The sequence below is a fragment of the Rattus norvegicus genome, chromosome 1 (genome assembly GCF_021556685.1).
Source record: "Rattus norvegicus strain SHRSP/BbbUtx chromosome 1, alternate assembly SHRSP_T2T, whole genome shotgun sequence".
Taxonomy (NCBI): Eukaryota; Metazoa; Chordata; class Mammalia; order Rodentia; family Muridae; genus Rattus; species Rattus norvegicus.
Genome location: NC_141534.1, coordinates 47,855,451 through 47,879,587, shown reverse-complemented (window position 1 = coordinate 47,879,587; position 24,137 = coordinate 47,855,451). Strand labels below are relative to the sequence as shown.

General features: G+C 46.9%; 1 protein-coding gene across 11 annotated transcripts in view; it reads right to left on the bottom strand.

Moving 5' to 3' along the window:
* The window catches only part of Arid1b (AT-rich interaction domain 1B), a 356,041-nt gene that overhangs the window by 69,464 nt on the left and 262,440 nt on the right, over positions 1–24,137 (bottom strand). For all 11 annotated transcript variants that reach the window (XM_087642968.1, XM_087642981.1, XM_087643042.1 and 8 more), the window contains 1 exon segment: positions 12,170–12,259. In XM_087642968.1, coding sequence (XP_087499094.1) covers positions 12,170–12,259 — 90 coding nt within the window.

The following is a 24,137-nucleotide window of genomic DNA, read 5'->3' as shown; positions in this document are numbered from 1 at the left end:
CTAGCTAGTTAGCACCCCCCTAACTCCCGCCCTCGATTTTTTGAGACAGGGTTTTTCTGTGTAGCCCAGGTTGTTCTGGAACTTGCTCTATAGACCAGGCTGGCCTCTAATTCAGACATCTGCCTGCCTCTGCCTCCTGAGTGCTGGGATTAAAGGTGTGTTCCACCACTGCTCAGCTTCTAGTTAAGCCATCATTCTAGTCAGACACATTTTCTCCTGCAGTGTAAAGGTGGGCTGCTGGTGGACTCGATATGTCCATAGTTTCCATGAATATTTCTTTGGACTCAGTCTTTGTTTTTGTTATTACTTTAAAATTTTATTGAAGAAAATGGGCATTGTTTTTCACCACCCTCCAATAAGCAAAATAAATAAATAAACACATCAAAATTCAATAGATGTTTTTAGCTATTTATGGTGTTAATATTTATTTGCCTGTGTTTTGCTTTTAGCAAGTTGTTACGGAAGGCTGCTTGTGGCAGCTGGAGAAGAGAGAACCTGACAGCTGAGAGACCGCAGCTGTGCTTGTATTAAGGTGTGAAGTGTCGCTAGCTAGAAGCCAAACTTTCTAGCAAGGCAAGCGTAGAGCTATGGGATGAATCGCCTCTACACTGAGTCACTGTGTGTGGGAAAGGATTAGATGTCTCAACCAAGTATCTAGCAGGAAAAAGTTCACGTCTGGGACAAAGCACTAGACTAGTAACTACTTATTATATAATGTTCCTTAGAAACTGATGAAGATTAACTTTAGATATTCCATCCGCATGCACATACACACACACTCGCGCACACACACATGCACACACAGACACATGCATACACAGACACATGCACACACACATGCACACACACACATGCACTGCCTCTGGGCCCTGCACCACATCTACATGTCTCATAAATGCCTGCTTTCTCCCATGGCAAGTGAAGACTTCTGACACAAAAATCATGGGCTTTAGGAAGGAGAAATCTGAGTAGCCCCGGAGGGATGTACACCTTCTGATCTGCCTCCACGAGCTTCCATCGGGAGCAGGGCCGGGGTGGGGGCACTTCCTTCCTTTCCTTGGTTCTGGGATCCTTCTGAGAGTCAAGTAAGCAAAGAGCCCAAGAAAGCACACTATTGTGTGGGAGAGCCCTGAGGTTACTAAACAAGGAACCACTGCGATTCCTGTGAGTGACCAACTGCACGGCCAAGCTGGCTGGCCTGGCTCCTGACAATGGTGCAGGAACCTCCCTGCATGCCTCATTACACTCTAGCCTTCACTAACTATAGAGAAAGAGAGGAGACCTTTCTGCGTTCAGACTTTAATGTTTGACTGAATAGAAAATAAAACCCCAAAGGGGAAAGTGATAAACTGTCAAGGCCTTTTGTAACCCCCACTTTAATGTACACATGTGTGCAAGTGTGTGCATGAGCATATGGACGTATGTGTGGGCCTGAGCCTGACTGCTCTCCCACCCTCCCTATTCACTGATACAGGTCTCTCAGTCAAACTTGGGGTGGTCAATACGGCTATACTCACTGGCCAGCATTCTCTGGGGACTCCCTGTTTCTAAATTCAAAGGTTGGAAGTACAGATAGGTTACTGCACTCACCAGGCAATATGTGGGTTGTGGGGATCCAAACTTCATGCTTATATAGCAAGAGCCTGAATCACTGGGCCACCTATTTCCTCTGCCTCTTTAATTTTATATAGTATGATTAAAAGCAGTATATCTTAGCTAACAATGACTTTATTAAGTGCTGGATACTGGGCAAGGTCTTGTGTTCTGGAAGATAAATGGGTCATATATTGTTCACCCTTAAGGAACAGTCTCTCTGGAGGGAGAGACACACATAGCCAACTCAGGATGGGACAGGTAACGTGGCACAGTGAGAGCAGGGCAGCTGCTACAAGCCCTGCAGAGGCAGCCTTTCCTATAAGTCCTGCTGACCTTCACTGGGCTTGAAGGGCAAACCAGAGGCATCCTGCATTAAGCATACTCCTCTGGCCACCGATGTCGCCAGTGATCTTTTATTTGGTTAGTTCCTTTTAATGCTTAGTTGAACTCTCCCAGCTCTTGAATGCCAACAAGAGACCATAGCCGCAGGGGAAAACACAGGGCCCTTTTCCCATCTGGCCTCTAACCGGCAGCCTCAGAACCATGCCTGCCTCTTGCTGGCTTTCTTCTGTGAACAAGAGAACCTTGGTTGTGTGAATGGCCGGGGCTGGCCTTCAGGGACACTCTGACCTGTCTTCTAGCACTTAACTTTAGGGACCATCACTAGAGTAAGTTCACAGACTATTTGCCCAGCCTGCTGTTGACTGCTCCCCAGAAGTGGGCAGGCTTGAAAGCCTGGCATACACCTTTCACCGAAGCCCTACTCTGCTATCATCACACACCCGGCTCCTGTGAGACTCACAAGTATCTGCAACTGTTACTTGGCCAAGTATTGGTGAGCACGTCTCATGTTCTAGGTAAGGTGCTCTTCCCAGAGGTAACACTGTCTGACATGTTATAAACACCGTTTCTGTGAAGACAGCCACATTAGTAGCTCATTGAAGTTTCAAAGCATCCTGAGGACTGTGGCTTGCAGAGGTTCCTTTACTACTCATGGACATACCTAGGTCACAGCTCGTAAGGGACATTTTATACCACACAGACTTAAATGCCCAGCATACAGCTATAGGGGACACTTTATCCCCTCACTGACGTATGCTCAGGAACATGTGCACATTTTATTTATTCATGTGCCTTTATGGCCCCAAAAGGCTTCATCACTATTATATGCAAGCTGCAGTCAGATGGGAAGAGAAGCCCACCAGGGGAGGCACAGTGAGACAAACAAACTCTGCTCAGTGGCCTCTACTGAGTGCTGTCATGGTCATGGACTCCCACCCACATGCTCCCCTACCACCATCTTTGGTCTGGCAGGAAACTATGTGCATCACATGCTTCAATAGCAGCATGCACAGTCTCTATGCTAGAGCAGCCAGCATGCTGACGTGGCGATTTTCTCCTGTAACTGGCTCTTTCCCTCAAACTGTGAGCACCTGAGGCTCCCCTCAGACTGTGGGCACCTGAGGCTCGCCCTCACACTGTGGGCACCTGAGGCTCCCCTCACACTGTGGGCACCTGAGGCTCCCCTCACACTGTGGGCACCTGAGGCTCTCCCTCAGACCGTGGGCACCTGAGGCTCTCCCTCAGACCGTGGGCACCTGAGGCTCTCCCTCAGACCGTGGGCACCTGAGGCTCTCCCTCAGACCGTGGGCACCTGAGGCTCCCCCTCAGACCGTGGGCACCTGAGGCTCCCCCTCAGACCGTGGGCACCTGAGGCTCTCCCTCAGACCGTGGGCACCTGAGGCTCCCCCTCAGACTGTGGGCACCTGAGGCTCCCCCTCAGACTGTGGGCACCTGAGGCTCCCCTCAGACTATGGGCACCTGAGGCTCCCCTCAGACTATGGGCACCTGAGGCTCCCCTTAGACCGTGGGCACCTGAGGCTCCCCTTAGACCGTGGGCACCTGAGGCTCTCCCTCAGACCGTGGGCACCTGAGGCTCTCCCTCAGACTGTGGGCACCTGAGGCTCTCCCTCAGACTGTGGGCACCTGAGGCTCCCCCTCAGACTGTGGGCACCTGAGGCTCCCCTCAGACTATGGGCACCTGAGGCTCCCCTTAGACCATGGGCACCTGAGGCTCTCCCTCAGACCGTGGGCACCTGAGGCTCTCCCTCAGACTGTGGGCACCTGAGGCTCCCCCTCAGACTGTGGGCACCTGAGGCTCCCCTTAGACCGTGGGCACCTGAGGCTCCCCTCAGATCGTGGGCACCTGAGGCTCCCCCTCAGACTGTGGGCACCTGAGGCTCCCCCTCAGACTGTGGGCACCTGAGGCTCCCCTCAGACTGTGGGCACCTGAGGCTCCCCCTCAGACTGTGGGCACCTGAGGCTCCCCTCAGACTGTGGGCACCTGAGGCTCCCCCTCAGACTGTGGGCACCTGAGGCTCCCCCTCAGACTGTGGGCACCTGAGGCTCCCCCTCAGACTGTGGGCACCTGAGGCTCCCCTCAGACTGTGGGTACCTGAGGTTCCCCCTCAGAATGTGGGCACCTGAGGCTCCCCCTCAGACTGTGGGCACCTGAGGCTCTAAACCTTATCTGTTCAGGCAGTTATTGGGTGTAGGGATGGAGCAAACCCAGGACAGGAAACAGGGCTACTTACTCCATTTAAGTATCTGCCAGGTGCCTCTGCACTTCTCCACTGAACCTGCAGTCACAAAGTCTGTGGGCTCTGGTCAGAAAATCCAGAGCAGAATGTGGAGTTACCATATAGCAGTTAGCCTGCTGCCATTCGGACAACTGTGCCTTACTTACATGAGTAAGTAAGAGGTGAAGCTGACGCATGCACACACAAGAGGCTCAGAAGAAATAGCTGCTGTTATTCAGGTATTTCTATATAACCCACCATTTACCTCCACATTTGCAAACTCATCTCTTTGCCAGGTTCTGCTACAAACCACTCACTAGTGAGCGTAAGTCCCGGCAGTGGTTATTTCTCCCAGGTGGAAAGCCATTTCCAAGCACAAGCAGCCTGGGGTCTGAGCCCTAACCTAGGCTGCATGTGGCTGTGCTCCCTTTCAGTCAGTCAGAGCTCAGGGGTGGGATGCCTTATTTACATCACTACCCAGAAAGAACAAAATCCTCCCTAATGGGTGGTTCTAGAAATAACTGGCAGGCCACAATATGTGGGTCAGAGCAGCTAAGCCTGCCAGTGTCAGGCCAGCAGCCCCAGTTCTCACCAGCTCTGGTGACCCATGACTCAAGTGTTCAGATTGAGGGTGGAAAATGGAGGGGGGGCTGAGAGTCCAGCAAAGACTGCAATTCTGCTAACCCAAGGAACTCATGTACCAGTAGTGTGACAACCATTAATATAACAGGTTAACACTCCTTTAGGTTTTCTGGAGGTGCGAAGGAAGACCAGTGTTTTCTCTGGTGTTGTATCCGTTGGCTGGACATTCTCTCCCCTTAGCTTATGAAAATGATAAATGAGATCCTTGACTTTGTGAAAGAACAATGTTTAAAAACAAACAAACAAACAAACAAACAAACAAACAAAAAAAAAAAAAAAACCCAAACCCCAGCGAACTAAAGCTTGCTTGAAGCAACTGGGTCGTGCAGCTATTATAAGCATTTTCCAGATAGCACACGAGCTGGGCCATGAGCAGGAGGAAGGTGGAAGAATCTTCCCCAGATAAGGACACAGCTAACCTCTCAAAGGTCTGTAAAATGTCAAAAGTAGAATGAAGTTACGCTACTCTACGTCATGAACTGTGTGTGTGTGTGTGTGTGTGTGTGTGTGTGTGTGTGTGTGTGTGTGTGTGTGTGTGTGTGTGTGTGTGTAGGTGGTAGTGGGAAAAACACAGGCAGCTCCCAGTCCACACCAGCAGTGTCAGGCAGTCAGTGATGGGCTAATTAAAAGAACCACACACAGGAATCTATCTCCAGTCCTAAAAGCATTTGTAAACTGAAATTGAAAATAACGAAGGTGAAGGCAGGGACTTTATGAAGCTGAACTGGAAGGAATTTTAACCAGGCCCTTGGCATTTGACAGTCTATCACTGTCCTATTCATGGGACAAATTCTGCAAATCTTGTTGGAGAAAAAGAGTGAAGTGTGAAAGCTAACCCTGAATCATGGCGTGTGATACAGGATGTGAGCTGCGAGGAAAGCTTGGCCTGAGTCACGCTCACATTCAGTTGCTTCACCAAAGGCAGCAGGGCACAGAAGACTCTGAAGCCACTGAAACCCAAGCATGCTCGCCCTTTGTACTCAGACAAGCTATCTTCATGCTAGCATCTGCTAAAAAGGCCTTGTTCCTGCACGCTAGTTCAATAGAAGACGCCACACCACATGTGTGACGTGGGAGTCACACGTGGCACCACCACAGCATAGTGTCTCAACTAGAAAAGCAGACAGGGCCACTTCTCTCCACAAACAGGTGTCACCTTCCCATCTGGAGAGAAAAATAGATTGTAAGAAACATTCTTGTTTTTTTTTTTTGTTTTTTTTTTTTTTTTGGTTCTTTTTTTTCGGAGCTGGGGACCGAACCCAGGGCCTTGCACTTCCTAGGTAAGCGCTCTACCACTGAGCTAAGTCCCCAGCCCCAGAAACATTCTTGTTACATTTTAATATCCTCAGTGTTCATTTGCCTGCCTGCTTCTCTTCACAACATGAACTACTCCAAGGAAGTCGGAAACTAATGACCCGTGCAAGGCTTTAACCCGGCCCCCTGTGCTGTGGCAGCTGTGCCATTAGGTTAACAGGCAGAGTGGCACTCTCTCCTCCCCTTGCTACTGTAGAGTTCCACACACAGGCCTCACAGCAGCCTCTAGGATGTCCCTGCCCACCCACTCCTCTGCTGACTTACATCCAAACTTACATCATCTATCACTGGGTAAATTAGAGCCAGGGAAGGGTCAGACTGATTACCCAGATGGTAGATGGGCACAAAGCATCCAGCCTTTCTCTGTGCAAATGTCTACTGAAAAAGTTGTCTTCAGAGTTGAGGGCCATGAGGGTGTATATTGCACTGCTGAAAGAATCAAGCATAGTGTGGCCACAGCATCCTGAGTATTCCTGATCACACCCACAAACATAGTGTGGCCACAGCATCCTGAGTGTTCCTGATCTCACCCAGAAAGACAAACAAGGCTCTCTGGGGTCTCACCCCCTCTCATCCACGCAACCTACACGAGGGTCATCACGTTCACGACCAGTGCCCTGCACCACCCTTGAGACACAAGGCCTTCTCTACGGGCAGGGTGTCCAAAGGACAATCCGAGCTTTTTATGTATGAGGAAGCCTTTCACCGAATGTCCAAGGTCATAACATCATTAAATGTAAAGACTGCAACTAAACCCAGGACTTCTGACCCTCAGTATCTGCAGATGAGACGGAGAGTCTGCACATGGGGGAGACAGCCACAGCCCTGGCCTCCAGTGTAACTATAGCTTATAATGCTCCAACGTTACCCATTTGTGAGTGGTCAAGAGGGCTGCCAGCCTCAGCTTATGGCACTCAGCCTATGGGGGAGAAGACCCACCATGCAGAGGCTTCTTCATTTACCTCGTACCTGGCAAGCACTGACTCTGAAGCTAAACACAGGTCAGTGATCTGGACCTAAAGTTAGTGAGAGCCAGGCAGGCCCTTGGCAGCTTATAGAACTAGTGTACACAGAATTTCTAAGACAGGTTAGTGTGCACAGATACACATGCAAGGAACGCGCCTATAACATAAAATGTAAACAAGAGAGAAAACAACAACAACAACAACAACAACAACAACAACAACAACAGAATCAACAACCCACACCTAAGCCGTGAAGGGCCAACCGTAACCACCAAGGTGTCTCTGTAGCACCACACAAAGGCATCTCAGGTCATACACCTGTTCTGTTACATGCTTTCCTGGGTCCCAGACTAGTTTATTTATAAGATGCAGTTACTGAGAGACATTACTGTGATGGTGAGGTTCCAGGACAAGTTTCTTTTGTGTGTATGTGATTTTGGTGACAAACAATGGCCACACCCCCCACAATGCTTGGCCATGCAAAATACTTGCAAATTATGGAGATGTACACATTGCCATTGCTTGGCTCTTGGTTGCACTAATCTGACTCAGTTGATCTCAGTCTCTATGACAGCAGGAGTTGTCCTCAGTCGGGCTGCAATGGTGCTCCTTTTTCTCAACAAGGAGAGGAAAGCAAGATCTTTATGTAGGTCGGCACAGAGAGGATGGAGGTTGGGGCTGCTGCTCAACGCTTCTGGAAGACTTCACCCAGGAAGCCTCCCATGTTGATCTGATGCTCACACAACGGTGCCAAAGGACTGCCTCAAGCCACAGAATACATTTTCCAGCGCATCACAGCCAGCGGCACCATCAATTCTGCCTGCGATCCGTGTCCAAGAGGGAAAGTTCTTAGGGGTTCTGTTCTAACCTATCTCAAGGACTAATTAAATCCTCATTACTACCTTCTAATTATTCAAATACTGTGGGATTACACTCAGGAAGTCCCTGCTGGCACACTAGATGAAAAGGGTTAAACAAGCCTTGTTGGTTTTATGAATCCGGCTCTAGTGTAGTCCTTCAGAAAGCCACCAGCACCAACATGAATATTTAACTAGATACCACTGTGAAAATTAAAAGGGAATTCAATTAGAAGGCTTGCAAAAAAATTAATTCTGACCTCTCTACATCTGTCCAAACAAATAAGGCTTCCTTCAGTGTTTCCGCCTAATTGCTAATCCAGTAAAGCAGAAGGCCATTGCTAGTTTCATCGGGCTTACCGTGGGTTAGGGGTTAAAAATGTCACTACTCCAGTGTTAGTATTTATTTATCTAGCCAGATGACTATTCCATATTCTGTCCAAGCCCCCCTGAGAAACAAGTCACACATTAATCAGCCTTTTAAAATTGATCTTTAGAAAGTCAGAGATGTAGACACTAAAAATAAAGAAGAGAGGCTACAGTCAACCGGAGTTCTCGGCGACAGTTTTCATATACTTGTTGCTTTCTGCTGAAATGACTGCAATTCTGCACGCTGTCACATGAGTTCTACAGAGAGATCTGGCTTAAAACAAGAACCAGTAGCAAATGTGTTCTGTTACAGTTTATGTACAGCATCCCCCAACCTACGGTGTTGAGGTCTTGGCTCTGAAGGTGGCACATTCAATCACAGGTTAAACAACTGGATCCGGAAGGCTCTGAGTTAATCACTAACTTATCCATGGACAGATTCATAGATGGTGGCCTTGGGAGGTGACACAAAGTGTGAAGGAGCTAGGGCTCGCTTGGAGGAAGCCTGCTACTGGAGCTTGTCTGTGCAGGCAATATCTTGTCTTGCCCTTGTCCCTGCTTCACTGCTGTCAGGAGGTGAGTGACTCCGCTCCACTGAGGTATCTCCTCTGTGACGTTCTGCCTCCCTCAGGCCCTGGCCGATGGAGACAGGTGAAACCACAAACCCAAATTCACTTCCCACTTCCTGTACAATGGCCTTATCAGATCTTTGTCACATTGACAGGACTTGACAAATGCGTATTATTACAGAATATGAAACTCAAGATTCGACCTTTTTATAAAAGAACAATTACTGAGCTAGTAAAACTTTCAGTGGTGAAAAATTAGACAGAGCTTTATGCTGGAAAACAGGTGAAACTGTAGAGGACACCAGACCACAGTGATTCTCAGCCTTCCCGATGCTATAACCCTACAATATAGTTATTCCTCATGCTGTGGTGACCCCAACCATAAAATTATTTTATTGTTACTTCATAATTATAATTTTATAATTGTTTTTAATCATAATGCAAATAACTGATATTCAACTCTTGTGAAAAGGTTGCTTGACACACATACACCCCCTGCCCCGCACAAGGTCAGGACCCACTGGCTGAGAACTGTTGCTATAGACAAACACGATGAGTTTAAACGGCATCAGAGTTTCTCTCCCTTTAATAACCTACGTTGCCATGTCTGTGTGTAGGTTGGGCTACCTTCCTAACATAGCAGAAAAACAAAACCACAGTGAGTCCTAGCTATGGAGCACAACATGGGGAAAGGACTCTGAGACGGATGCTCTTCAACAGAGCACCAGGTGTGGGGAGTGGAGCTGTGGAGCTTAGACACTCATCCCTTACGTACGTGGGCACTGTAGCAGCCTTCAGACACCAAACTGTTCAGTCCACGAGACTCTGATGTTTGTGGCCTTCTCCTGAACAGGGTGTGCTGCTTATGAAGTTATGAAGAACAGGAGCAAGCAGAAGGGATAATGTCAGTACAAGAGTTAGAAAGAGTTCAGCATCGTGAGCCTGGGGGTAGTTAGCTTCAGGACTGGAGACTTGAGGAGAGGCTCCAAATACTGCCCTCTACAGAGGAGGTGGCCTGCGTCTTTTGTGGGCTTATATTCAGGTGTTGTACAGTCCTTGGCATGAGCGTGTATGTCTTGAGTGTGCATAAGAGGAAGTGAATGTGACATCTTACTACTTCATCTTCAGCTCATTTTAACAAATATGGAAGGGTCGCACTGGTTCTTCCATCCCTGAGCAGCTGAGAAGCTACATTCTTATCTGGTCTCACCGAAACCCATGATTTCAAACAAAGACATTTTGAAAACAGATGCCAGCTATCCACTGTGTATCTGCTCCCTGTGCCTTCTGTCCCTTCCCTAAGGAAGGAGGAAGGTGTTAACTGTAAGGGCAGTGGTGCCACAAGGTGATAAAACAAGGGCCTCTTTATTAGTATTATATCAAATATTACTAGGAGCAAACACTTCTTGAATTTAACAAATGATAATTATTTTCTTTTAAATTTACATTTTTATATCCCCTTCACTCAGTTTTGAAGGGGAATTAACTCGTGTAGGTCAGCCTTATGTAACTTAATGGTTACTTTTAAGCCTGGAAGCTTCGCTTTCACAAAGGCTGCCCAGGAGTGTTTTCAGAGGAGGAGGGCTAGGGATATACTCATAAAATGTTTAGACCTAGTGACTTACAGTATTAATTATTAATTTGCTATTTGAGGAAATGGTTTGTTCTAGCCACCCAGATGACCACATATCCAGCGTATTACTCAAATCACACTAAAGATAACGGGAGATGACAGACACAGTAATGCCTATGCCCAATTCTGCCTCACAAACTAATTTAATTGTGCTTTCCCAGGTGTACCAGGCTTTCATGCCGTTTCTCTAACTTTACCAGTTTTAAGGGTTGGGGAATGCTACAGGGGCTGTGAGGCTCCTCTTAGTTAGAGCGCTGCACCTTGTACTGTAGGGCCTCCAAACAAGACATGTCTGCTCTGACTGTTAGCACTCAGCCTGGTCTGAGGCACAGATACCCAGTGCAGGAAAGTTTCCTCTTACTTATGTCTTACTGGCCTAACTACAGACCCAAGAGACAAGCCAGGACTGAGAAGTTTGTACTCCCTCAGCACTGGCAAAGCTGGGAGCTCACCAGCAGTGCCGACTACTGCTCTACCCTAACCTTCCAATAGCAATCTGGGGCAGGCCCAGAAATGGGACTTACAGTGTGCACACGACTCTCTCATGTTTCAAAACCATCCCCAGAAACCCCCAGGAATACTCAGGAGCACCAACACCCACGAGCTTCTGCCTCCAAGCCTGGCAGTGTGGAAAAAGTAACTCATCTGATTCATAAGGAGGAGAGGTCTGGCCCAGAACCAACAGAGCCAGACAGTCCATCATGCTTGGTCCACCTGAACTAGGTTAGGATGACCCCTGGCTCCAGCAGCGCAGCTCCTCTCTACTGTTCCCTACATCTGTCCTAGCATCAAGTGTTCTACCCAACCAAGGACAAAAGGACCGAGGGACACCAGGCCTTGTGAACACCATGGAGTGACATTTAGTACCCAGTAAAGCCACGGAGGGTTTGCAAGTGTGGGAGGGCATCTGCTTGAAAGCACCCTGGAAATGCATGCTCCCTTTCTGACCTACATGCACCCAGCCTCTAGTGAGGGAATCAACATGAACTCTAGTTCATGATCCTTTGGGATCAAACTATGTCGTCTCTCAGGTTGACTCCAGTCTGAAGACCTTACAATTTTATTCAAGATCTTGTAATGTGCTCAAAATTTGCTGGTAAATACCATGGGACCGAGTGACCAGTTAAAGCATGCGCATGTACACACACACACACACACACACACACACACACACACACATGTAAGTACACTCAGACACACACACGTGAGTTCACATACATAAACACACACATGTACACATACATGTATGTACACTCACAGACACACACACGTGAATTCACATACATAAACACACACATGTACACATACATGTATGTACAATCACAGACACACACAGACACACAGACACACACACACACACACAAAAGCACAGACACTGTCTTATCAGAATGATTATAACATGGGATGAATCTGTGTAGGTGATGTTTCATGGTACTTTGTGAACATTCATTCTTTGGGTCCAGAGTTCCCCTTGGCCAAATGTCACTCAATCTATAAGAAAGGATCCTCTTCGCAGTTGCTGTTACATGTAAGCCTGTGTTCCTTTGACAGGAAACACTGTCTTTAAAAACTATGAAGAGTCACATGTGTGAGCAGCCTCATATAACTTGTCTACAGTGGGAGGGCTGTGTGTCTTGACACTCACCTCTCTCCTGTGGCATTGGGGACTGGCTCAAGGCAGGGTGGGAACTGGATTCTGACTGGCTTCCAGGTGGCTGCGGAGGCATCTGGCTGCCTATAAAACACAGGAGGAAAAGGAGGGTTTATACTTTGCATTAATACTACAACCGCAAGAACCAAGGCACTGACTGTCCACTTTTATGACCACAGAAGGCACAGAGAAGAGAGCTAAAATTATATTTCATTTTCCCCTATAAAGTGAAGATAAGATAAAGATATTTACTGAAAGACCTGATTAAAACAAAAAACAAAAACAAAACAAAACAAAAGAACCCTCAAACCTGCTGCTGAATGGGTTATCAAGCTCACTGAACAAGCAACCAATGGCCGCATCCCACATCCTTCACCACAGCCACAAACCCAGAATGGCCAGCAGAGCTGCACTCTGAACTCATCCCTACTGGACAGAAATGAAAAAGGGCTGATCCTCCTTCCTTCCTCCTCCCTCCTCCCTCCCTCCCTCCTTCCTAAACAATACAGCAACATCGAATCTGTCCAATAAGCAGAGTTTCAGCCTAAGCTCAGAAGGCTTGCCCTAGCAGCTCAAAGCATAAGGCACACTGGCACTGGAGAGGACGTTCTTTTGCAGTTTTGGATTTTTTATTTATTTATTTTTTTTCAGATACAGCAACACCATCTATTTAATTCCTAGTTGTTTAACGTTTACTCAATTTTTCACATATAATGTAAGTTTCTTGAGATGAGAGTCATTTATTTTCATTCCTTGAATACTTCCCTTAGCATGAAGAATATACAATAACTCATAATCTGAGAATATGAAATAAAGGGGAAGAAACTTATTTTATCCATAAAAGAGGGGCATGAATCACGTGGAGGCTGGAGGCATAATTCTGAAACTAAACCGACACCTTGACAATGTTAACTCACTTCCAGGCCCAGAGGTTTAGATACATTGCTAAGGCTAAAGATATGGAAGAATTAGAAAGTACTGGGTTCAACACCACCCTAAGGCCCAAGCATCCAGGGTGAGGGCATTGCTACTTTATGCTCTATCTTCTTCCTTGGTTACAATGAATGACACCTGAAACACCCACATCCAACTTCCCTACATCCCTCTGAGTGGGAGTCACATGGTCATGGTAGCCTATGCTAACTACTTTGTCCCACAGGACCTGCCCTCCCATAGCTGAATCCGTTACTGACAGGAATCATAGCCAAGTGGAAATGGAGACTAATGGCTTCAAGACTGCCACCAGTTCAACCCCACTGGAGGGCAGGTGACACACACGAACACTCAAGTCCTGGAGTCTGTGGGCTGTGACTTATGAGAAACTCTAGTAGTGGCTGTGTGGGACAGCAAGAGGCACGCAGATGAGTTCACCATAGGTAGAAGGCGATAGCTGTATAGATATCACTGGGAAGCAGCCTCCGTTTCTGGAGGAGACACCGTGAGCCATGAAGAGACCCTAGATGTAATCACGGCTAGTTCAGAAGGCCTGGCAAAGTATGGCATGCTCCAACTGGTTCCTCCTTGGGCATCTGCAGTCGCCTAATATTAATACCAAAGAATCAACTGCACAGTATAAGCATTTAACATTCTGGTCTAAAACAACTTCAAGGGCAAACACTGGTCACTGACATGGCTATAGATCTACCAAAATTGCCTTGTAGCCACTGTGGGTTACGTGTTTCCTATAAAATGAAATACCTCATGGCCCCAATCTATAGTCCATTTAGAAATTTAAAGCACTCTGCCAAACCCAGACTCTTAAAAGTGTCACTGGGGAACGAACAAGCTGCCGCAAGACAGAAAGTGCTCACATCATAATGCTCGCTTCTGCATGACAGGCTGGATTCATAGGCTCACAGAGAGAACAAACAGCAACTCTATGTCAACACAGGGCAATATGGCTTCCACTGTGCAGCCTGAGGCACTGCTCTCCCAGCCAATGCACCAAACAAAAATAAAAAGGCTATAAGAGACCCATCCCACCATGCATAAAACATTGGCATAGCCAAGCAGTGCTGTGGGCTGCCTGGTGCCCAGCAATGAAGAAGCACTTTAAATTCACTGTCACCAACCCAGGCAGCTGTCTAGTGCTGAAGAAAAGTAAACAAGTTACTCAGCCTCCCCACTTGCATTCACGCACTCCCTTCCCTTTTAGCCAGTTCCGTAACTCTTACATAACTGAAATTACTAAGGAATAACATCACATGAGCACGCGGGGATAAGTACTGTTACAGCAGGTGAGCCAGAACACATACGTGTGACATACATGTAACACAGGAGAACATGTCCACAGGAGGAAAGCCAGAAACCTTGGATGAAATGCTGGGGGGGTTATATATGCTAATTTTAAATCAAACCTTTCAGAGTTTGGTAATATTTCAAAGGAGGACATAGCCATGTAAAGTAAGTGAGTCAACCATGGGGGAATTCTAACCTCCACAATTCAATGCTAGCCATAATGAAAGCCAAGAGCTTGTCTTCTTTGTCAAGCCCCAAGCTTTACCCTCATCCATGTCTGTAACAATAGAAGCAATGGGAAAGTCTGCTGGCCAGCAGCGCAGTGAAGGAGAGTGCATCCCACCATTTACACTGGTCACGTGGTAACAGCCCGTGTAGACACCCTGTGCAAAGGTTCACCTATCTGAAGAGAAGCAGCAGTGGGCAGCTACAGCTCCTACTCTGCTTAGCTGAGGCACTGGAGAGAGAAGCTACAGAAACAGTGGTTCTGTACCTCCCCTCATGGAGGCTTGTTATACAACTGTAACGTACTTATATTTTCTCAGTAAATGTCCTGTTTGTAGGATCATCAAGTCCCCAAAAGCAGCTTTTGTCCCTTTAGTGTCTAGAGCCTTCCTAAGACCCCAGGCTTTCCTGACACTATTACCTTGATACTTGGAAAAGTACTAACAAGTTACTTTGTACCATGCTTCCCCAGTCTGTTCTGGGTAATACATTTCATCCCTGAAAAAGAGGACATGCAATTTGGGACATGTGTGGGAAATATCCTTCTCTGTTCGTCCTATCATGCGGCTGGGACACCCCCACATTCACGATGATTACACCATCTGCTGGTGTTCACTTTCGGGGCACTCATTTCCCCTTGAGGTTGATCCAAGTCCCATGTCTCCTGTAGAAAGTCCTGCCTATGAGGTTTACCACGAGGGTGCCTGCTAATGGGGACTCTGCGTCTCCCTTCCACATCCATGTATGTTAGTGGATTTCAATTTGAGGAAAGCTGTGTCCTTGTATGGTTTCCACACCTTGTTTCTAAGGAACACTGCAAGGGAGGCAGAGTTGCCTTAGGTGACAAAAGCGAATGGTTTTGTGGTATGTTATGTTCTGCCAGTGGTCTTAGATGTGATCAAAGGGAGATGTCTCTGTATGAGCCTGACTTTTAAGGGCAGACTCAGCTGATGGTGTGGACTGACTTAAGGAGAATGGGTAGGAATGCTTCAGAACCTGAGGGTTTCACTCCTTATTAAGTGATTTTAAAAGTTGGCATGTGTGTGGAGGACAGAGGTAGACACAGGTGTCTTCCTTGATTCTCTCCACCTACACCCTGAGGCATAGTCTCTCGCTTGTGCACACCCGGCTCGCCAAGTCAGCTACAGACTAGCCAACTTTGGGGAATTCAGTCTCTTTTCCCTTCACTCCCACTACAGGCATGCTCCCATTATGATGTTAATGCCTGCCTTAGGTCTTAACAGATCTAAACCTCCCAAATCCAGGTATAACACCAATTTTTTTCTCCTATTAATTCATGTTGGACTTTTCAGAGTCATAGAAAGCTACCATTTCCACAAAGTGAAGTGATTTCTGCTACAACTGGAAAGAAACTGGACACATTCTCCCTGCTTGAGCTTTTAGATGAGAACACAGACAGAACTCCCAGCCTTCAGAGACCCTAAGCAAGGGACTCAATTAAGCCAGGCTGTACTTCTGGCCAAAACACCATGCCTATATTCATTTGCTAAGTCTGGGGCAATCTGTCATGGGACAGGAGAAAATTCATAGACGCTTGCTTTTCGGGGGTAAAAATCCACCAAAATTATCATTGTTAGTTCAAGCCATTTCAGTCATGCCCAGTGGAAACTCCTTCCAGTTGGATCCTGTGTTCCACTGACAGCCTTCCTCTTCTCTTTGAGTGTGTCCTTACTTTTAGGATGACCAGAGGCTGTAGGATCATCTTGTGCTTGTTTTACACAAGTCCTGGGATCCGTCAGCTCATTTAGAAGTCCTGGTTCTTGTCCCTGGAGGACAGTGCTCTAAGATTGAGCTGTGGGTGTCAGGGTGGCTCACTGTTAATGGTACACAAATGCCTCTCGCTCTCCCAGTGGGCAGAGGCATATCTAGCCCATGGGTTACATGACCCTATAAGCTGATATTTATATGTATAAAGATGAGTTTATAGAAGTATCTCCAATTCCAGTCCCAATTAGAGCACACTTAAGGCCTCTTACTTATAACTTCTCCAACAGTAACAAATCGAAATTTGTATCTAAATCAATTAACTTGTTTTAAATTATATACAGAGAACAATTTATTAGTGTTGCTATTCCATTTTAGGTGCTCTGTACAGCATTTTGGCAGCACTTCCTGAGGCTTTGGGGGATGCTCCTATAGTGTAAAGAGTGAAAGATGAAGATGTGCACACAGCCACTGTCTCCTACTCAGGGTGTCTGTACACTCCAGTCCTTGGGGGTGTGACACCATCTTACTTGCACTGGGGGATAGCTTGACTTTTTCATACTTTTTCTCATGCCTTTTATTGAATTCTCTAATTTATATGGTTGCTACCAATAATACATTATTGGTATTAATGCAAGTGGTTATCCTTGCTTTATTTGTATCCTAAATAGAAATGCCTTGGGAGATGATCTATAACACAACCATACCTAGGATCGACACACTTCAGCCCATCCACGACACAACCACCTAGGATCGACACATTCAGCTTTATCTATGACACAACCATCCCCAGGATCTTTGCACTTAAGTATGCTGACAATGCCATCTCCTTCGTCCTCAAATCGTGTCTAGGGATTAGATTTCTGTTAAAGATTATGTCCACTTACATTTATTTTCATAGTCTATGATATTAATAGAAGTGCTCCTACTGAATCATTCTAGACTTTCTGGGATAAATGCCACTGGGTTATGGTGTCTTAATACGTTTTCTAACATATAACTAGATTCTGGTGCCATGCTTCCTTATAAATCTACATTAACTAGGTTTTGAGGATGATTCTTCTAATTAGAAATAGGTAAAACTGGATCAAGTCAGCCATTATAAGTATTTTTTAGTAGAATAAACGAGATATTGTGACTTTATACAGAATGTAGAGAAAACTGGCTAATCTATATGATTTGGCAAATTGATACACATCTAATAAATGTCCTTTGTATGTGCCTGTGATGTTACTATGGTTCATTTAGATCATTATGGAAACCCACCCCCAGGCATGTCTGTGAGGGATTTTCTAAATCAGATGAATCGAGGTGGGAAGAGCCACCCTAAGTGGGTGGCATTATTTAGGGGGCTGGAGTCCAGGGCTGGGTAAGAAAGGCTGGGAGAGATGAGTCAAGCATTCACCTCTCTGCTTCCTGGCTGTGGAGGTGATGTGAACACCTGTTCATGCTCCAGCCACTGTGTCGTCCAGCCAGGGCAGAGCACACCCAGACTGTGGGCCATTGCATTGCTTTTGTGAACTCTTTGTCCCAGCACCAAGAAAAGGAACTAATACAGAGCTTAGCATATGTAACAGCAAGGTGTGGGTGGGGCGGCTGGCCCTGATCCTCCAGAACTGCACACTTCCCACGGATGAACACTGGGATTAACACTCATGTTTTCAATTTCCTTCTATGTTTACTGCATGGTATGTCTCGTTATAGTGTGAATCCCACAAGAACAGGGACCTCTGTGTGCTTCACTCTTTGCTACTTGAGACTCTGGTCTCTAGAACCAGACATATTCAGTAAGCGTTCAATATATATTTGTTGACAAACGAATAAATGACTGCTTATTCCAGAAAGCAAACTTAGACTAATAGCTAATTAGATTTTTGTATGAGTTAACAGTAATCATGTAATTTTATCTTGTTATTCTAAGTCAGAATTAGACAACCTCTTTCTTTTTCTTAATAAACTGGCAGATAGTAAATATTTTAGGCTTTGAGACCATATGTTCTCTGCCACAATTACTTAACTCAGTGATTGTGAGTAGTTTAAAAGCAGCCACTGATGATACATGAAATGGCAAAAATAGAATTTTATTTACAATACTGTGTAATGCCCTGGAATCATCCCACAGGCACTGTCCCCTTATAAACAATTCTATAAGTAAGAAAGCATGCAGGACAGCTGCTCTGGAAGGCCAGTAAACATGAGGGAGTGTTTTGTGAGAGCAGCAGCAACAGGCCACCTGATACACCTCTCACGCCAACAGCAAGGCTTGCAGAAGCACGCTGGAGCATGCCTTGGGGCTGGAAAGAGGACACACGTGCCAGGTCTCAGACACTAATGTGCCTCCCAGTCTCTAGAGGTCCCGAGACTTACAAGGCCCCTTCCTGTTGTTAAACCAGAAAGGAATTCAGGGTGTGGGGAAGGATTGGGGGGTGCTGTCCTGTGGAGATGCTGGCAAGTTGTACACAAAGCTCCAGGGACTCTGTCTTCTTAAACCATCACACATGCTAGGGCAAGCTCTTCAGGGATGAGGCTGCCTGTGAGTCACCTATAGGTTGACTTATACGCTCCTAAGTAACCTCAACAAGCTCTCTAGCTCACTAAGGTACACCTGGTGGACACGTTTCTTTGGTCTGTTGTTGGTGGCCTCTCTCGTTAATCGACACTTCCTCCCTTTTTCCAGGAGAAACCACACAATAATTTGGCCAGGCTTGTGGCAGACTCACTGCCCTCTGCAGCAGTTATAGCGTGTGCAGGTCTAAGAGCAAAATGATTTCCCTGGCTCTTAGAACAAACAAAAGAGAATAAACAACTTTCTGGGTGAGCTATGATTGCACAGGTCATACAGACAGTGTTGTTGGGAGGACAGAAGAGAAACACAGTGAGTGAGCGGGGTGCCACAGTGACTCTGCTAAACGTTCCTGGGCTCCAGTCTCCTCTGCTACTATAGCAGATAAGATCAAGAACTGAACTACAGCTCCTCTGGGTGCGTGCATGTGTGTGCGTGTGTGCAAGCGTGTGTGTGTGTGTGTGTGTGTGTGTGTGTGCGAGCGTGTGCATGCATATGTGTCAATGTGAGAGTGAATGTGTGAGTGTGTGAATGTGTGTAAGAGTGAATGTGTGAATGTGTGTACATACTTCCCCTCCCCATGACTCATGGATGAAGTGGAAGGACAGCCTGTAGGGTTGGCGCTCTGCCCAGTGATCAGCTCAGGCAGCCAGCCTAGCAGCAGGGCCTTCACCCACCGAGCACCTCACCAGCCCACGGATCTGTCCACAGATTCAAGCCTTTGTCACTAAGCAGCTCATGGTCACTGAGGTGACTAGCCAACAAGACTGACCAGGGATTGTGATTTGCAATCCTTCAGATTTACTGATGTCTTGATTTCCTAGTAGACTATCATTAAGAGTATAAGGGTTTGCTATGTGGGTATTCTGTTGAAATGCTTTAGACATTCAAACCCAACTACTCCAAGTTTATCTTCAAACTTACACACCTTTCTCTGGACACTGCCCTCTCCCTCCCTACATGTGTGTGTGCATAAACACATGCTCCAGCTTTCGGGGATGGGCTCTCTTCTCATCATGTGGGATTGGACTCAGGGCATCGCCTGGCAGTCTTTACCTGCTGAGCCGTCTTACTCCACTTCTCTCCCCTTCTGCATTTTCTTTTGCCCAAAGCCGTCTAACAGGAACACAGTAACCTGCCATCAGCACCCATCCTCCAGATTCCCTTATTTTCCACATTGACACAGATGTTACAGTGAGGGAGGGAAGGGCTAGTGGGTAATGCACAGCGGCCAGTGTACTGCACACTCCCTCCAACCCAGCCTCCTGCCACAGACCTGGGAATCTCTCTCTCCTCTCCCTCCACATGTATGCATGGATGTATGTATATGTATGTATCTATACACACATCCATCCATCCATCCATCCATCCATCCATCCATCCATCCATCCATCCATCTATCTATCTATCTATCTATCTATCTATCTATCTATCTATCTATCTATCTATCTTCTTGTGTGCCTGGGTTTCAGAGGACAACCTGGGAGGAGTCAGTTCTGTGCCTATGCCGTGTGGGTCAGGGGGATTGACCTCAGGTCACTAGGCTTGGCTGTAAAGCACCTTCACCGACTGAGCTAACCTTGTAGCCTTTTAACTTGTTAATTAAAGCACATTTCATCTGCTTGTACATGAAGTCAGTTTAAGTTAGCCATCTGATGCCCACAAGAGCCCTGCAGTGTAGACATTTTCCTATGGAGATTCTGAGGCATAGAAACTACAAAGGCCTTGCAAGGCACAAGGTGAATGCAATCTGAAGGCCAAACACAGGCTGTGGGCTTTACAGCTTAGGTCAGAGAGAGTCTGAGAACATTTTCCCATAGCAGGTCCCCAGCACTGACCTATCTCCTACACTAGGTGACTGGGGCTGCAGGGCAGACCCAGCCTCTGCGCCTACTGAGGCCAGGTTCCAGTGCAGCCCTCTGACTGCAGACAGGGAAGCAGCATGGCTCTCCATGGCAGAGCCCTCAGTGTGCCACCTCTGTTCAGTCCCTGCACCCTTCCCTCTTACTCAGTGGTGAAAGAATAAAAACTGTGTTCAGAAAGCAAAAAGTAGCCGTTGAAGAAAAGGCACCCATGGAGGCAGGGCCATGGCTTCCTCAGTTCTCACCAAGTGTGATGACTTCAATAGGAGGTGGGTGGGTGGGACGGGAGGGCATAACAGGGGCCTTGTCTATCTTGGTCTGGGTGTCCGGCAAAGCATCCAGTAAGTTCTAGAACACTGAACCTGTGGTCGCATTCTCATCAGAACACATCCTCTCAGCTCTCACATCCTCTCACCAGCTCTCAGGCTCAGGCATTATTCAAGGTCTGCATGAGACAAAGTGCATTGGTGGCAGCAGTGGGGACCATGTGCTTGGACATAATGCTGCTCCCTCTCCCAGGAGGATAGCGTTCTGATGTCTGTTTAAGAAGTGGTAGGCTCGGAATCTGACTTACACATGACCCCAGACATGAAACACAGAAGTGCACACCTGCTAAATCTGCTCAGATCCTTGCTTTGATGGAAGACAGGCCTGGGGGAGGGGAGCAAACAGAGCAGGCAGTTTATATTTCTCTTACCAGGACAAATTAATAGAAACAAAACCTAATTTCCCCCTTCTCTTATCCATTCTTATTCCTCTTCAATATTTTTCCTCTTCCTAAGATTCTTTTCTTTTTGTTTGAGAAGCTTAATATTTGGCTGCCGTGTGAAGAAACGGGTATAGTGACAGATGAAAGACTTGTATTCATCGTGTAATTCAGAGTAAGGGGAAATCGACTGCTGTGCAGTTAAGATTTGAACAACCTTGCAATTTTGTATAGTCGTTTCCCCCACCCGTTCTTTTGAAGAAATCTGCCTTTATTCTGTTAATGACTAAGCACCATTGCAGCAGCATGGATCCGATTAGCAGTTCTTATGATACAAAGGGGATGAGGAAAAAAAAGCTGTGAATGGGGTTGCCAATTTGTCCACCTGGGCCCCCAGGAGAAAGATTAGTTGAGCGCCTGCCTGCTTCTCTCTTCATCGACACTCTCTCCTGCAGGATGAAGGCAGGGTGGTGGCGAGAGCCCGGTCCCTTCTTCCTGGAATCAAAGTTGTGCTCACTTTCCCTTCCTTGCCACAGTCTCAGTCTGGGTTCCAACATGAGCAGCTATGAACATGCCATGGAGGAGTCATGGACCATACCCCATAAGAGAATGTGTGGGGGCCCTGCAGGCAGGAGAGGCCATGCTGTACCACAACACCCAGTCAGTAGGCATGGTGACACTACTCCTGGAGGCCGCAGGTGGCAGGGAAAGCTGACTGTTTAGGAGAACTAGAATTTCAGCATGGAAACCAGCGTTAAAACACTGGTACTGGGGGAACAAGAGGGCCCTTGCCTTGTGAGCCTGGTGGCTCAAGTGGGTTCAGCAAGAAGGGACTTTACCTGTTATCCTCTGACCTCTACACATGTGATACACATGTCCTCTGTTACATGCATATACGTAATAATTAAAAACCAGTTTCCATTCTAATTATACAATTAATGTCTGTTAAATATGATTAATCAATTCGTGTGTGAAATTGGCCTAGTTTCTGAAAGTTTTAAAAATTTATTGCATTTCAAACTACACTAGCAGCTTATTTTTGTGATAAAACTTCTATACCTTTGACTTCAAACTATACTGACTGATGAACAGGCTGCTCTTGTGGTATGTGTGCATGTGTGTGTGTGTGCGCGCATGTGCAGACCAGAGGCTGACTTGGTCTTTTCCGACCCTATTATTGTAGACAGGGCCTCTCACTGAAGTCAAGCACACTGACTGGGCTAAGCTGCCTGGCCGGCCAGCTCCAGGGCCCCGCTGGGCCCCGCTGGGCTCTGCCTCTTCAGCAGGTGGCACAGATGTGTGCCACCAAATTTGGGTTGTGACATGCGTGCTACGGAAACAAACTTAGGTCTTCATTTTTATGGGACTCTGGGATGACTAAGCTATTTCTTTTTTTTGAGCAGGGTCTCATGTAATCTAGGCCGGCCTTTAATTCCCCTTGGCTTAATCCCCAGGGCTAGGTCTTCAAGCACACACTCTCATGCCTTACTGTATGGTGCTAGACATTGAACCCAGGGCTCCACTCCTTCCAGGAAGACACTGAACCAACTAAGCTATATTCCAAGCTCCAAAGCTACTTTTAAAGCAGAAGCTAAAACTCCGTACAGCTTTGGGAAAGTCAACAGCAAGGCTGAAATCTCTAAGACCTGTGTGGCCTACCTAATACCACTACTCACATTTAAAAGTAATAACATCTGAGCGGTGTATTCTGAGGTCCCCATTCAGTGTCACATATATGCAGAGTTTCAACCTATGGCTTTTGAAGAGAAGGCTGCACAGGGAAACTTGGGCAGCAAGCAGCTCAACCCTAAGGCAGTCAGTCCAGTGAAGGGCCTTCTGTGGGTGCTGAGCCAGCTCAGTCTGGTGAGAGGGTTTCTAGGCGGGGCGGAGCCAGCTACCACAGTGAGTGTGGAACAGGGGCTGTGCTCTTGAGCACACAGCTCTTCAGAACTCCAAGTTGTGTCAGGTTACCTGGAGCCTGTGATGAGGGACAAGTGGAGGGCGCACGACAGAGAGCAACAGACACAGAGGAGGATACACATTCTGAGCTGCAGCTTTACACACACGGCTCGCTTTGGAGTTTAGCTGTTTATCAAGCACACTCCTAAAGTAGCTCATCTTTTCCAAACTTCCTGAGCATATAACTTATCTGTTGTCGAAGCAGGGATTTTTTTAGTCACAAGCTACTACTTCACTGCAAACACTAATGCATCTCTGTGAAGGATCAGAATCAGGCAAAGGCCTCGAGACTTGAAGGCTTGGCTTATAGCTACAAGTTGAGGACTAGGGTTTTAGGTGCTGTTCTTAAACACAAAGAAAACAGGAAGACCTATCATCTTTGAGTCTCTTTGAGGAGGGGAGAGGACCTTCAGTGAGAGACAACCCACAAGGCACAAGCACAGGAGGAAAGTTAGCCCTGGAATCAACCTCAGAGTTGTCTTTCCTTGGACTCCTTTTTTGCCCCCCTCCCCCTCAGAATTGGCATGCTTACATTTGGTCAGCATCTCCTGAGCGCCCTCTCCTGGCCAGGCACGGTTTCCACCCTTGATGAAAAGGGAAGCTGCACTCACTGACAAGAAAGGGACACAGTTGGATCTCGAGCAGTGGGATGGACAATGCCAGACACCGGAGTTAGCAGAGTAC